Here is a 15,360-nt window from a genome sequence, read left to right as displayed (position 1 = left end):
CAGAACTCTACCGTAGGTCATTCATCCCCTCTGCAGTGAGAGTGTATCACTCCTCAGTTTAAGCTGTACTGGTATTATCCTGTTACACAATAACACCAGTGCAATATTCATTATGTGTTCAATACTCGTTCGACCATTCTGTTTCACCCAAGCTGCAGTTCAGATTCAGGTTCTATTGTCGATCCGTGCATCTTCTCATTGTCAAGTGCGCGAGGCGAGGTGGAGATGGGCGGTTGAGGTGAGGATCCAAAACTATGACGACAATCTAAAGTGATTGGGAGACGAAAGACAGGTGGGAGAAATTGGGGAAGACACAGGACTGAACAGAGTGGGGAGACAAGACAGGTTGTGACAGTATCCCCCCCCCCCCCCCCCCCCCCTCCCCAACACGGGCCAGGGTGGAATCTGGGGGGCTGGCAGCCAGGAGGCAACGGGCTCTGGGGGGCCTGCGCCTGGTCCTACATGGACCTTGACCACCTCTGACCAGACAATTCTCCCTCCCCCGAGCCCAAACCTCCTCGAGAAACCGTAAGCCCCATTTCCCAATGCTCCAAGTCTGCATGTCATCCTCCACACGTCACTGCCCTCTGTTTACACACCTGTTTCGAGTTCTACCTGAACTCAGTCTTGCCTCATTTTTGATGGCGCTCCCTTAGTTTCCTTAATAAAATATTGTTTTCCTTTCTCCTACTACGGTCCTTGTGTGTGATTCTGTATGTTCTGGGCCAAATGACTAAATCAGAACATGACAATGTGTATTTGTGACAAACTGTTAACTTTAGGGTCACGTGACCGCCACAACCATGTATTGTTAAAACTCACAGCTGCTCAGCAAAAATAAAGTCCTCCAGTCTGTAAACATCCAGACTCTGGAACAGAACATGAAAACGACACATGGGAAAGACAGAGCTCATTGTTTTTCACCCCAATAGCAGGAATGTGGATCGTCATGTTGATCTTGGGCCTCTTTCTCCCTACTCAAAACCAGTTGTGACCAGTTTGGGGGTGAAAATTGATGCTGGACTTAAATTTGATGCTCACATCAACTCTGTGATCCGGTCCAGTTTCTTTCACCTGAGAAGCCTTGCAAAAATCAAGCCCATGCTGTCAAGAGCCCACCTGGAGCGGGTACTGCATGCTTTTGTAATTTCTAGGCTTGATTACTGCAGCTCTCTCTATGCAGGGTTGTGTCAGTCATCACTGCGTCGCCTACAGGTTGTGCAGAACAGTGCAGCCAGGTTCCTGACTGGGACCAGGAAACGGGACCCCATCAGTGCGGTTCTGGCCTCCCTGCACTGGCTTCCGGTTTGCTATCTCTCACACTTCAGACTCCTCGTCTTTGTTTTTAATTTCTTCCCGGGTGGTGCTCCCCCCTATCTGGCCACGCTCCTGAACAGACACTCCCCATCACGCGCTCTGCGCTCCTCTGACCAAGGCCTGCTCGCTGTCCCTCGTTCTAGGTGTCGTACTCGCGGGGACCGGGCATTCTCAGTCCTAGCACCGTCTCTCTGGAACCAGTTGCCACCCTCAGTTAGGCTGTCCCCATCTCTGCCAGTCTTCAAGAGTCGCCTAAAAACACACCTCCTCCACTTGGCGTTTCCTGAACGTGTTTGAATTTGGCCCTCCTTTATGTTGATTTTATCTCACAGTTTTCATTGGTTCACTTTTTCCCTTGTTTTACACATTTGTCTTCTACTAGAATGTTTCACCTTTTTTGTAATTTGTAATCTGTAATTTGAATTGCTTTTATTTTCTGATTTATTCACTTTCTTTAACTTTGTACTGTACCATGTTCAGCGCCTTGGGCTTCCTGACAGGTTTGCAGAAGGCGCTTTATAAATGAAGCTTTGATTTGATTTGATTTGACACATAAATTATGAAAACTTGAATTAAAATGTGGAGAAAGGGTTAGGGTTACATAGCTGAAATGGACTTCTGGCATTGCCAGGGAAACATGTAAATACTGAGCGTTTAAGTAAATAGCTCTGGCTACACTGCTTTAATCACGCAGCTGGTGGTCTCTGGTTTAGTTCTGATATCTTTGTAGTCCTCATAGGCATGAATTAATAATTCTTGCTCCATCTGGGAGAAGAACGAGGCTCCATTCTTTCTTTCCATTGAGTAACAGGGGCTTCCTGTGAACCTGTGAGCCTCTTTTGAATTAGAGAGGACCTGAGCATAATTAGTGGAACGAAAAAAATCCTGGAATGAACAGGTGTGATTTGTCAAGCAGAGATTCATCAGGATAGCCTTGATGTTCTAAACGCGCTTCGTGGAATCCCCCCACGAAAAGAAAAATACCATTTTAACATAAATGCTTTTTACCTTTTTCACTTTAGAGGATAAATCTTGGACAAAAAGTCTCCTCAGGCTGTGGAGTGTCTGTAGCTCTCGAGCCTACGAGAAATGAAAGGGTTTTAAAAAGCAGCCGAGAAAGTGAGAAAAGGCAGCAGAGGTATTCAGCTGGTCTAGCTGTGTATTCTTGTTGCTGCAGAGCCACACTCAGACACTGAAACTCCTACACCAGGGGTCGGCAACCCGCGGCTCTGGAGCCGCATGCGGTTCTTTCATCCATCTGATGAGGCTCTCTGTGCTGGTAAAATAGTGAATGGATGTTTAATTAAAATGTATTTCATATTACTGCATTCATTTTTATCAGCATGCCAATTCTAAATGTAAAGATTGTCATCTTTTAAAATCTAAACAAAAATGATGAAGACCTGAAACGACAGGTCACCTATAAAAAAAATGCACTTACTATTTGTGCGTAATCAAATGTCTCTGAAGAGGATATGAGATTCTGGACTTTGCCTCTGACAGGCTCATGGATGCGTCGCAGAGTTGCTATTCAGCCAAAGTTTCATCATCAGAGAAACCAAAAGGGTTCCGATGAAGGCAACGGGACTTCTCTGCTTTCTTGAAGACTTTTCATTTCTAATCCAAGGAGCTTTGTTAATCCAAACTGGAAAATGGGAGAGTCATGCTTATAAGCGGTAGCTGTCTATTGTTATTTAACGAGCAGAAACTACTCTGAGTACCCCTCCTCTCTACCCCTGATGAGCCGTTGGCCTCTATTGAGAGGGAGTCGTGTTGATTAGACACAGGAAGGTGGGACCTAGATTGAAACAGCTTAGGAATGAGATTAAAGCTGCATTATAGGTACTGGAAAGGTAAAACCTAAGCCCCTCCCCTATTTAAAGTGGGTTTTTCATATTTGACATAGATAGCTTCTTTTACTACTCTCTCAAACCATCCATCTTCTCTGTCCTGAATGTTTACTTGTGTGTCCCTTGTCCTTCAGGTGGATGCGAAGTGCAGAGTGTTGACTTGAAGAGGTGGCTCTCCTGTGTTGTGCCATGCTCTTGTGCAATTGTTGTTTAGTTTCTCTAATGTAAACATCTGGACAGTCGTAAGCCTGACATAACCAAGACGTAAGCCTTTGCAAGAGGATTCAGGTAGATGGGAGCCGTACCACCTCGAACTTTGTATGCTAGTGTTAGCAATTTGAATTTGATGCATGTAGCTAGCGGTAGCCAGTGGAGCTCAATGAACAGAGGGGTGATGTGTACTCTTTTTGGCTGATTGAAGACCAGACGCGCCGCTGCGTTCTGGACCATTTGAAGAGGTCTCACAGTACAGGCTGGAAGACCAGTTAGAAGGGTATTGCAGTAATCGAGGCGGGAGATGACAGTAGATTGCACCAGGAGCTGGGTGGCATGTTGTGTTAGGTATGGTCTGATCTTTCGTATGTTATACAGCACAAAGCGGCATGAATGAGCAACAGAGGCAACATGATCTTTAAACCTCAGGTGTTCTTCAATCACAACACCCAGATTTCGAACTGCCATTGAAGGAGCCAGAGATAGGAAGTGTTTTTGGATTGAGATATTGTGCTGTATGGATGGTTTTGCTGGGATGACAAGTAGTTCAGTTTTAGAGAGGTTGAGTTGGAGATGGTGGGATTTCATCCATTTTGATATGTCAGAGAGACAGTTTGATATTCGTGCAGAGACAGTGTGGTCGTCCGGTGGAAATGACAGACAGAGCTGGTTGTCATCTGCATAGCAGTGGTAGGAGAAGCCATGTGATCGAATGATCTCACCCAGTGAGGTGGTGTATACGGCAAAGAGAAGAGGCCCTAGTACAGAGCCCGGGGGCACTCCCGTGGCAAGATGGTGCACAGTAGAGGATTGTCCAAGCCAAGATACACTGAATGATCGTCCTGTGAGGTACAATTCAAACCAGGCATGTGCTTTCTCTGTCATGCCCATGCTAGAGAGTGTGGACAAAAGGAAGCCATGGTTGACAGTGTCAAATGCAGCCGATAAGTCAAGCAGGATAAGCACTGAGGATCTGGCAGTTGCTCTAGCTTCTTTTAAGGATTCCGTCACTGCTAACAGAGCAGTTTCAGTGGAGTGGCCCTTTTTGAACCCAGATTGGTAAGGGTCAAGCAGACAGTTTTGTGAGAGGTATTCTGTGGTCTGCTTGAAAGCTACCCTTTCAATGATTTTGGACAGAAAAATGTGTTTCTCTTCCTTTTGTTTTCCTTCAGTCTTTGTAGGAATGCTCTTGGCTCTATGGTGTAAAGTTCTGATGTCTGACATTTAGTGCTCCAGCGGGTGATGTGAGTCCAAATGCAGATACTGATCTGTGTGAGTTGGTTTCCTGTAGACTTCAATGCTGAGACTTCCATCTTGTTCGATTTGCACAGCACAGTCCAAGAAGGGCAGTTGGTTGTTGTGAGCTTCCGCCCTGATGAACTTGATGTTCTTGTCCATGGTATCCATGTGCTTGGTAAAGTCTTCTACTTCCTTTGTGAGACTTTTGACCCATGTGTCGTCCACATACCTGAACCAGTGGCTTGGTGTTGTTCCATTGTAGGAGTTCAATGCTCTGGTTTCCACTTCCTCCATGTAAATGTTGGCGACAATAGGTGATACTGGGGAGCCCATGGTGCATCCATGTTTTTGCCTGTAAAACGTGTTGTTGTGTTTGAAGTAGGTGGTAGAAAAACAGAGGGCCAGGAGGGTACAGATCTGGTCTGGAGTCAGTTTTGTCCTCTTGTTTAAGGAATCATCTTGATTAAACAACAATTACACAAGAATATGGCACAACACAGGAGAGCCACCTCTTCAGCTCAGCACTCTACAGTCCACCTACACCTGAAGGACAAGGGACACACCTTTGAAGAGGACAAAGTCCACATTCTGGACAGAGAAGATAGATGGTTTGAGAGAGGAGTAAAATAATCTATCTGTGTCAGGGGGCATCAGGGGGTAGAGAGGGGGGTACCCAGAGTAGTTTCTGCTTGATAAATAAAAATAGGCTTTGACCTCCTGCTCCAATAACAATAGACACTTTATAAGCTTGACTCACCCATATTCAAGTTAAATTAACAAAGCTCCTCGGATGAGAGGCGAAACGTCATCAAGAAACCAAAGAAGTCCAGTTGCCTTCATTTGAACCCTTTGGATTACCATGACCTGGATGACTGAGAAACTTCACCAGCATAATCAGAGAACATTTTCTGTGACAAGTCTATCGGAGAGACGGGGTTTGGAAAACACTCGCTTTAGTAAGAGGAATCTTTTTGTGTGTGCTCTGGTTCTGCTGCTGCCTGACCGACGTGCTCCAAACCCTTCTCTACATCTTTTACTGGCTGTCCACCTTATGTGTGCGCTGACAGCAAGCTGCACTCAGGATAATGCTCAGATGTTCTGATGGGAATCTTTTCTTGATTGATTTAGCTACCTGCGCGATGTGCGTAATGACTAAAATGTTGGCACATCTGCAGCCTTGAGGTTTCTCTGTCAAAATAAACAATCAAATACGGGAAATATCTGGTCAGTGCGAACCCTGCCATTTAACTGTTTTGCCTTCTTGTGAAGATTGTAAACTTGATTAACACCAGAGTCATGCACACTGCGCCGTTATCTCCATCACAAGTCCAAGCGGGTGGGTCCAGGCCCGATATACCCTGGATAGGAAAATGTTTTCTTTATTGTGGGAGATGGGTAATATTGGCTCTTTGATGGGAAAAGGTTGCCGACACCTGTCCTGTACTGAATGCACCGCAGTATGCAACATCCTGAACACAGGTTTAAGGAGTTGTCCTGAATGAAATTCTTTGACCCTAGAGGGATCTGAAATCCTGATAACACTCCAGCCTCCAAGCGCGCGCGCACACACACACACACACACACAGAAGGAAATCTGTTCTGTTGTTTAGTCATCAAGTTGAAGGAATCCTGCAGCTGAACCAACTTTAGATCATCGTGACTGACCACAGTCTCCTCCAGGCCTTTCAAATCCTGCCTGGCCTGTTCCCGTCGGTCCTGCTGCACCCTGCCACAAATGAGACAGCTGTTAGGGCAGGTAGTCATGGACAGAGACTCTCTACGTCTGTGAGCACAGTCCATCTGATTAATATCAGGGCCTACATGAGCTCCTGCAGTTGGCGGCTCTTCTCCTGCTCAGCAGTCTTCAGCTTCTCATGCTCCACCTTCAGCCTCTCCTGCTCCAACATGATTTCTTGATTTAAGCTACACAGAAAAGAGTGACTGATTCACAACAGGCCCCACACTGCTACAGACAGGTGAGCAGCATTTGTGGTCTTACTCCTGCAGCTCAGTGATGACCTTCTCCTTGTTATCCAACTCGTCTCTGAGGCTGCTAATCTGCCTCTGATGGGCTTCTCGGTGAGACTGTATCTGCATCTCCACCGCCTCCTGAACAGAAAAGAAAACACACACCTACTTGCTGTCACAGGTCAACTGTATGTGTACATTCACAATTATCTAAAGGCCTGGCTTCATCTGATGTTGATGAATGATAGTGTAAAAGATGTTTATGTTTATGTATTTAGCAGACGCTTTTGTCCAAAGCAACTTACACGTGATAATCGGCATGTTGCCCTTGAGGCTAACAACAACAATAACAACAACAACTTGACATCAGTCATGGAGAGGAGGGAACAAGGAGTGGACAGTAGAGAGGGGGGACGGGTGCAGGGAGGGTGCTAGTTAAGACGATGCTCTCTGAAGAGCAGGGTCTTCAGGAGTTTTTTGAAAATTGAAAAGGAAGGTCCTGTTCTGGTAGTGCTTGGAAGGTCATTCCACATTTGTGGAGCGATGCATGAGAAGAGTCTGGATTGTCCTGAGCGTGGTGTCCGGAGCGGCCGGGCCGAGACGTAAGCCTTTGCAAGAGGATTCCGGTAGATGGGAGCCGTACCATCTCAGACTTTGTATGCTAGTGTTAGCAATTTGAATTTTATGCGTGCTGCTAGCGGTAGCCAGTGGAGCTCAGTGAACAGAGGGGTGACGTGTGCTCTTTATGGCTGATTGAAGACCAGACACGCCGCTGCGTTCTGGACCATTTTAAGAGGTCTCACAGTACAGCCTGGAAGACCAGTTAGAAGGGCATTGCAGTAATCGAGGTGGGAGATGACAGTAGATTGCACCAGGAGCTGGGTGGCATGTTGTGTTAGGTATGGTCTGATCTTTCGTATGTTATACAGCGCAAAGCGGCATGAACGAGCAACAGAGGCAACATGATCTTTAAAAGTCAGGTGTTCATCAATCACAACACCCAAATTTCGAACTGCCTTTGAAGGAGCCAGGAAGTCTTTTTGGATTGAGATATTGTGCTGTATGGATGGTTTTGCTGGGATGACAAGTAGTTCAGTTTTAGAGAGGTTGAGTTGGAGATGGTGGGATTTCATCCATTTTGATATGTCAGAGAGACAGTTTGATATTCGTGCAGAGACAGTGTGGTCGTCCTGTGGAAATGACAGACAGAGATGGGTGTCGTCTGCATAGCAGTGGTAGGAGAAGCCATGTGATCGAATGATCTCACCCAGTGAGGTGGTGTATATGGCAAAGAGAAGAAGTCCTAGTACAGAACCCTGGGGGACTCCGGTGGCAAGATGGTGCACGGTAGAGGATTGTCCAAGCCAAGATACACTGAATGATCATCCTGTGAGGTGTGATTCAAAACAGGCGTGTGCTTTCTCTGTGATGCCCATGCTAGAGAGTGTGGACAAAAAGAAGCCATGGTTGACAGTGTCAAATGCAGCCGATAAGTCAAGCAGGATAAGCACTGAGGATCTGGCGGTCGCTCTAGCTTCTTTTAAGGATTCCGTCACTGCAAACAGAGCAGTTTCAGTGGAGTGGCCCTTTTTGAACCCAGATTGGTAAGGGTCAAACAGACAGTTTTGTGAGAGGTATTCTGTGATCTGCTTGAAAGCCACCCTTTCAATGATTTTGGACAGAAAAGGGAGGAGAGAGATAGGTTGGTAGTTCTCCACATGATTTGGAGGAAAGATGGATTTTTTTTAGCAGCGGTTTAACCGGAGCATGCTTGAGAGAGGTGGGAAATGTACCGGATGTCAGTGAAGCGTTGATCACATGTGTGACTGCTGCGGCTACTGTAGGAGCAATAGCTTGGAGCAGCTTAGTTGGAATGGGGCATGTAGTAGGGCGGCTGCACGGGATGTATGACCTGTTAGCACTGGATGCATCTTTGGTGAATGGGTTAGGGTTAGGGCCAGGCCACTAACCCACCAAACTCAGCATCAGTCAGGTAGACTCAGTTAGGGCTAGTTTTGTGTTTGCTATCACTGATATTTTAGTGATCTTGGACTATAAACAGAGTACCTTAACTTCTTTAGCTGACTGGATCTCATCCTCCTTCTCCATGGTGTTGACCTTTTCTAGAAGGATACCAAATAGTTCATGTTAATGATCATTCAAACATCTCCTTGCCTGCAAATGATACATGATGCACCAGATACCACTGTTTCAGCATCAGTACAGTTATGGTATAACATAAGGTAGCTTGGTGTTTGTCAGGCACTCACCTTGAGCTCTGATCCTGACTATTTCTTCATGTAGAAGATCCACATTTTCCTCCAGCTGTCTTTTTTTATGCTCCACATTCTGGAGGGATTCTGTCAGGGACTTGATTTTAGCTTCATGCTGAACAACAACAGGCAAGGGAAGACACCAGGCTTTGAACTCAAATCAGCAGTTACATCTGAGCTACCATTTCCTTTTTGTGTGGAGTGTTTAGCAGTAGTTACCTGGGAGACGCGGAGCTGGCAGGCAGTCAGATCCCTCTCAGTCTCCTCCAGCTTCTGGGAGCTGTGGGTGTGAGTGCTTTCCAGCTGTTTGCTGCGCTTCACCATGGTTTTCACTTCAGATTTCATCTTGCTGATGTAGAGTCGGGCCATTGTGAACTCTTCATCAATGAGACCGCTGCTCTCCTGCTGCTAAAAGTTAAAAACCAGATGTGAGATGGGCTCCATGCATGGCTCCAAAAAAGGTCTTTGGTTTTGGCTCATCATAGGGTTCATTTAATGCAAGTAGGTTCATTTATGTATGAACAACAGGTAATTTTCTCTTTTCTCTGACAATCATTTCCTATCAAATCCTGACATTTATGAAACTAGAGTGAGAATTTAATTTTGGATTGGAAATCTCTCAGCAGGCCAAATCATGGAGCTCATGGCTAAGAATGCATCATCGGGAAAAGACCGCAAAGGAAAAAGATGAGTGCATTAAGTGTACGGCAGATTTAAAATCTATTAGCTTCCATAAATATTCAATTTTCTAAAAGTTTTTAAACATGAAGAATTTATTCAGACATTTATTAGCTCAACAATACATTAAACATGCAATCTGTTAAAGAAAAGGGAAAAGTGATCTTGTTGAGAGAAAGGCTGTCTGATAGATTTAGACACGATTTTGCGTCAGAGACCAGCTGAAGTAAGCGTGGTTTCCTCAGGAAGACAGAAACCTGTGAGTTGGACATTAACTCAGTTTTAGTTCGTATACGTGGAGATCTTGTGAACTGAGCTGCTTGCGTGCTACTGAAAGAAAATGAGGAGGATTAACAATGCTGTAGCTCAAAGGACGCACCTTGATGTAATTGCCTCCCACGGCAACGCTAATCTCAGCCAGGTCCTTCAGTAAGGACGACATCATCTCAGTAACCCTTTTTTTCTGGTGGTTGGTCATCTCCTTCAGTTTTTGGAGCTCAGAGTCGATGGAGGCCAAGCAGCTCTGAAGGTGGACAGAAACACACGTCACTCCGTGGACTCAAACGGGTCACTGCACCCGTGAGATTCTGAGCTTAAATGTCCTTACAGACTTTTGGTTCAGTTCCTCACTGAGAGCCTCAAACTCTTTTGCTTTGTCTTCAACTTCCTGACTCTTTTGGTCATAGTTGACTGCCAGCTCCTCCAGCGCCTGCAGCACCTCCTTCACCTCCTCTTTGGAGGCCTCGTTCTCAGCCAGCAGCCTGTTCAGCTCTGTCTGCAGGGTGCTGTGGTCCCGACGGGAGAAGGATAATAGCTGGTGGGAACAAACAAATTCATGTGTGGTGCAGTACAGTTTGGGAGTGTAAAGTGGGGGTGGGGCTTTAAAAAGAAGCATCACCTCTTCTTGGTCCAGCAACTGCTGCTTCAGCTTCTCAACCTGCTGAGATTGTTGGTTAATCTCATCATCCTGGATGGGATCAAATAAAAGACTAGTTACTCTCAGAGGTGAGTGCCATCTGCTGGCCATAATGACTATAAACATAGAACAGCAAAGAAATACCACAACATTGAGGATCTTCCTGAGGCGTTACCTTGTCATCCATCTCCTTGTAGAGTTTGGCCAATTCGGACTCATACTTCTCTTTCTCTGCACCCATAACTTTGACTCCAGGCAGGGTGTCCAGGGACTTTTTGTCTGCTGTCTTATCATGGTTGAGTACAACATCCAGAGCCATCACCTCGGCTTTGGCCTTCTCTTTATCAAACTGCTCCTCCACGGGTACCTTTTCTCCTGATAAGAGGCAGTAGAGAGGCAATATGAGTGTCCACACCCCCCAAAACCCCACAGTTTTTATGAGCTCTTTTAAAGTCTGTGGAAAAATGTAAAAACACGAATGTTACATAATCTCATGTTTAAAGGGCAACGGTGGCAAAGGAAATGAGTGCCCGCCCCATAATCAGAGAGTTGTAGGTTGGAGCCCTGCTCAGGCTGTTGCGGTGGTTGTGTCTTTGGGTGAAATACACTGTAAGATCGAATTGTAATAGTTTGATGAAACAAATAAGTAGCCACTACATAAAAAGTCATTATAAGTTCATACAACTTTATTTTTCTGAGTAGTTTCAATGAATTTTTTATTTTAATTAATTAGTAATCGAAAGCATTGATGAATTTAGGACATTTCACTCAAATAATTTGCATCAACAATGACGTCACTACGCACGTACATGCTCACATACATACACCACCTGTTTCTTCATGAGAGCTGGTTGAAACGACATCTTGGATTCCTCGCTTCAATTTCGGATGCCCGCTCCTTACTCCGAAGAAACTTTTTCAACAGTAATATATGAAGAGATATACAATTATTGTTGGGCGAAAATAATTTTTCGGTAGCATTTTTTGTTTATTGTTGGATAGACAAAGACATGCCGTGGCTTGTTCGGATTTCGGCGTGGATTCAGCCAAGAACTCTCTGCTGCATTTGTTGCCATTGCAGCATTTTAGAGCTCTTTGGTAAGTTTTATTTTTTATGAAAGGCATATTTCTTCCTTGTCGTCATAAATAAGCAACTGTTTTAGAATAAAATATGAAAAATTATTCAATACTGAAACGTATATAAAAAAAGCACCAAAATGGGGGAGAGGCGGAGTAAAAACTGCCTGCCTGTAAATGTGCGAATTCCTTTGCTGTCTGTGCAAACTCGACCAACTGAGTCCTGATAATTCTGTCTACATTGTTTAGTGGTATGAACAGCAGATGGATGGAAAAGGGACATGTTACATCTCTTCTTACTTCACCAGTTTATATTCGTCTGTAGTTTTTCTCATTAATTCAGATAAACTAGTGACTACATTACACCTCGGTAATAATATCTGCACTATACAAGGTAATAATGCGTGACCCGTTTTGGCTGGGAATCTCCTGTATTTTACCCCACTTACCCGTATTTTAATATCATGAAAAATTCCTCTGCTTCTGAACTAAACTGAGAAGTAGTCAAAGTCAAAGTCAGTCAAAGTCATTTATTGTCATCTCTACCACATGTGCAGGACATACAGAGAAACGAAATTGAGTTTCAGCACACATAATTCAAAGATCAGACGTACGTGGGTAAGACACATGACAAGAATTGGTGACTGCGGTCATTCGCAACATGAGTCGCGCTACCTTAATAGATAGATGAAAAGGGTGTTACATGAGGATAAGTGGGGGTAGGTAAAAAAAGGCATAGCAGAGTTAGACCCAGCGGGGAGTAACTCTATTATACAAAAAAACTCCTTTAACATGGAAGCACAAACAGCACAGATACCACATCAGAGTCAGATGGGGAGGCGGGGATGGGCGGGATCCTGAAGCCTCCAATGGGAGCTGCCACTGCGGCGCATCGACCAGCTGCAGACCAACAGGTGGGAGGGAGAGATAAGGACCAGAGAGCACATTGAGTTTCCCGCAGACGTCTCAATCTGAAGGAAGAGGGTGAAGGTCGGGACACAGCATCTGTCGGCATTCCTCCTTTCGTGGGGGTGTGTTGAAGCAGCCTTGAGAGGCTGCTGTGGCGTCAGATAAAGGATAAACATGACTTTGTTTGGGGCAGGCAGAGATAATTTTCCTCTCCGCCTTGGAGTCTATAAGTGGTCATTCATGTCCACCAGTGAAGCCAATTTTACGTTCTAAATATCCCCACATCGTCCAGCGACCCTCTCCGAGATCATATCCATCTTGCGTACTATCACAGGCAATGCCGCGAGGACATTATCCAGCTTGCGGTTCACCTCGAGTAACGTCCCAGTTTGTGAGGTCACCGCACGAGCGGCACATTCCGTGGGCACGGGTCGCACTCCAATCGCTCCCGGCTTCCCAAATTTCCAGAAAACCAGATATCCTCCCACTCCAATCAGAAGAAATCCAGTGATCATCAGGCCGAACATCCACAAATCTTCCACGTCCTCGATGGACAACTGAGAGAGGCACACGAATCGCCAGACCTCCCAAGAATTGAGTGCATATCCCGATGTGAATGTCCCCTCGGGACAGGTGGGAGCCCCCCTCTCCGTTCTCATCGTAGAAAAAATTTTGTCAATCGCGTTGAATGACCAGTTAGTTAAGTCCATATTTCCAAAAAAGAGTAGTGGTTTCAGGAGAAATGCAGAGAAGTGCTCTGTAGGCAGACGGGACAAGAGCCTTGGGGAAGCCGATAAGGGAGCTGAGAAAAAAGCGTCTGTACTCTCTGAAGGCTGAGAAAAGAACGGGAGTAGTGCTGTGGTGGCAGCACCTAGAATGGGAGCAATAATATGGGGCTTACACATTAGCGTCGGCACCGGAATTTGGCTTCACACACACACGTCAGATTTGCGTTTTCGATGCAGAGGCGACTCTTTTTCTCAGACCTTCTCCGCAGCGATCAGTCTGGGACCGAGGTGACTGACGGACTGATTGGCTGGCTGAAATTATGCCTACTGCCTCCAATCTGTGAGAAGAATGAGCCAGCAGGGGTTTCCCGCATGCGCGATTCATTTTCATGCTGGATGCTGTTGAGTAAACTTCTGTCTGTAGAACAGAGCTGCCGTTCCGGAGCTGCCGAACAGTGTGGGAACGGGAGAGAAGAATAGTTGTGTGTGTGTGTGTGTGTGTGTGTGTGTGTGTGCGTGCGTGCGTGCGTGTGTGTGTGTGTGTGTGTGTGTGCGTGCGTGCGTGCGTGTGTGTGTGTGTGTGTGTGCACGCGCGTGCCTGTTCTCTGCATCAGAAAGCTGCTCAGGGGAGAAATCAGTGTGTGTGTGTGTGTGTGTGTGTGTGTGTGTGTGTGTATGTGTGTGTGTGGCACAAGACATAGCAAATTAATAAAATAATGTGGTTCAGAGTCTCCAAAAGCAACACAGCTCATGTCCGCCTTTTGTTTACCTTATGGAGCAGACTTTCCTGCGCTTAATAAGCGCCGCCCACAGGTTTGGGGATTTTTGCATTCTTCAGAAGTCCTTCAGATTGTGCATTTAGTGACAACGACAGCCTTAAGACATGTGTTGAACATGCCCAAGCCTGTACTTGTGAGCACCTGTGTGTGTACATGCGCTTGTTTATGTAAGGTTATTCTATAAAAGCGTCCAATAGAGAGTATGAGGGGCCACAGATCTGCCCCCCAAAGATGTGTAGGAGATGGAGGGAGCTCCAAGTCCCAGAGATCCAGGCAGTGCCCCTTAATACAGGAACCCCAAGGAGACTGCAACCAGAAAGGCCCCCAACCCCCTCGAGAGGCGCAGAGGATCTCCCCGGGGGGCCACAACCAGTGGCCGGCAGAGTCCCGGGAGATATCAGCAACAAGCCCACAGGCCCGTCCACAGCCCCCCCCCCACCCCCACCCCCTCCACCCCGCCTCGCCTCTGTGAGTCCCAGGGCAGTTGTAGCTCATCACCACCAGTGGATGAATGACTGTTGTAAAATGTCTTGGGTGTTATATCAATACAGACTATTTACCATTTAAAGTGCAGTAAGAGATGTTCTGGAGCACATTTGCCTTGAAATGCTCTGCATCTCCTGATGGCAATCAATAAATGAAACATTTTGTCAATAATAAATTATTTCAATCACCTCTGAAGTGTACTATCCTGTAAAAACCTTATCCAGTCATTGTGATCATCCCATTCTTAATGACTGGATCATAACCCATCCATCGTAACCCATTGTTACACAAGCAGGCATGGTGGAAGAAGGAGGACACATCATTCAGTTAATTTTGATCTAAAATGGTTTCATAGAGTGACAAATGGACATAGCCCGCCCATTGCTCAGCCAGAAGGACAGTTGAAGCCAAAAATGGGAGGTTCTCACCGCAGATATTTTGACCGATTCACACCCAGACAGTGTTGGGCAAGTTACTTCAAAACTGTAATGCATTACTTATTACCCTCATTTAAAAGTAATTCATTACATTACAATATTACATTATGAGGGCAGCAGTAGCTCAGGTGGTAGAGCGGGTGGCCTCATGATCGGAGGGTCATGGGTTCGATTCCAGCTCCCGCCAGGGGTATCCTGCTGTTGTGTCCTTGGGCGAGACACTTCACCCAACTTGCCTGTGTTAGTGGTGGTCAGAGGGGCCGACGGCGCCAAATGGCAGCCTCGCCTCTGTCAGACCTCCCCAGGGCGGCTGTGGCTACAAGTAGCTTACCATCACTAGCAGTGTGTGAATGTGAGAGTGTGTGAAAGCGTCTTTGGGTGTCTAGAAAAGCGCTATATAAGTTCAATGCATTATTATTATTATTATTACTGGTTTTAAAATGTAAGGCATTACACTACTTTTGCAATACTTTAAGTTACTTTCACCAAA

General features: G+C 45.8%; 1 protein-coding gene across 5 annotated transcripts in view; it reads right to left on the bottom strand.

The window, feature by feature from the left end:
* The window catches only part of LOC107374530 (kinesin-1 heavy chain), a 65,384-nt gene that overhangs the window by 11,023 nt on the left and 39,001 nt on the right, over positions 1-15,360 (bottom strand). For 3 of the 5 annotated variants that reach the window (XM_070553011.1, XM_054751241.2, XM_054751242.2), the window contains 11 exons: positions 10,630-10,829; positions 10,437-10,505; positions 10,146-10,352; positions 9,918-10,061; positions 9,080-9,268; positions 8,858-8,975; positions 8,655-8,710; positions 6,619-6,728; positions 6,441-6,542; positions 6,285-6,345; positions 2,326-2,397 (listed from right to left, as the gene is read on the bottom strand). In XM_070553011.1, coding sequence (XP_070409112.1) covers positions 2,326-2,397; positions 6,285-6,345; positions 6,441-6,542; positions 6,619-6,728; positions 8,655-8,710; positions 8,858-8,975; positions 9,080-9,268; positions 9,918-10,061; positions 10,146-10,352; positions 10,437-10,505; positions 10,630-10,829 — 1,328 coding nt within the window. The remainder of the gene's footprint in view (positions 1-2,325; positions 2,398-6,284; positions 6,346-6,440; positions 6,543-6,618; positions 6,729-8,654; positions 8,711-8,857; positions 8,976-9,079; positions 9,269-9,917; positions 10,062-10,145; positions 10,353-10,436; positions 10,506-10,629; positions 10,830-15,360) is intronic. The other 2 variants (XM_070553012.1, XM_070553013.1) reach the window with 1 other exon arrangement.

The sequence above is a fragment of the Nothobranchius furzeri genome, chromosome 7 (genome assembly GCF_043380555.1).
Source record: "Nothobranchius furzeri strain GRZ-AD chromosome 7, NfurGRZ-RIMD1, whole genome shotgun sequence".
In the NCBI taxonomy this organism is placed as follows: domain Eukaryota; kingdom Metazoa; phylum Chordata; class Actinopteri; order Cyprinodontiformes; family Nothobranchiidae; genus Nothobranchius; species Nothobranchius furzeri.
This window is presented reverse-complemented; position numbering and strand designations above follow the sequence as displayed.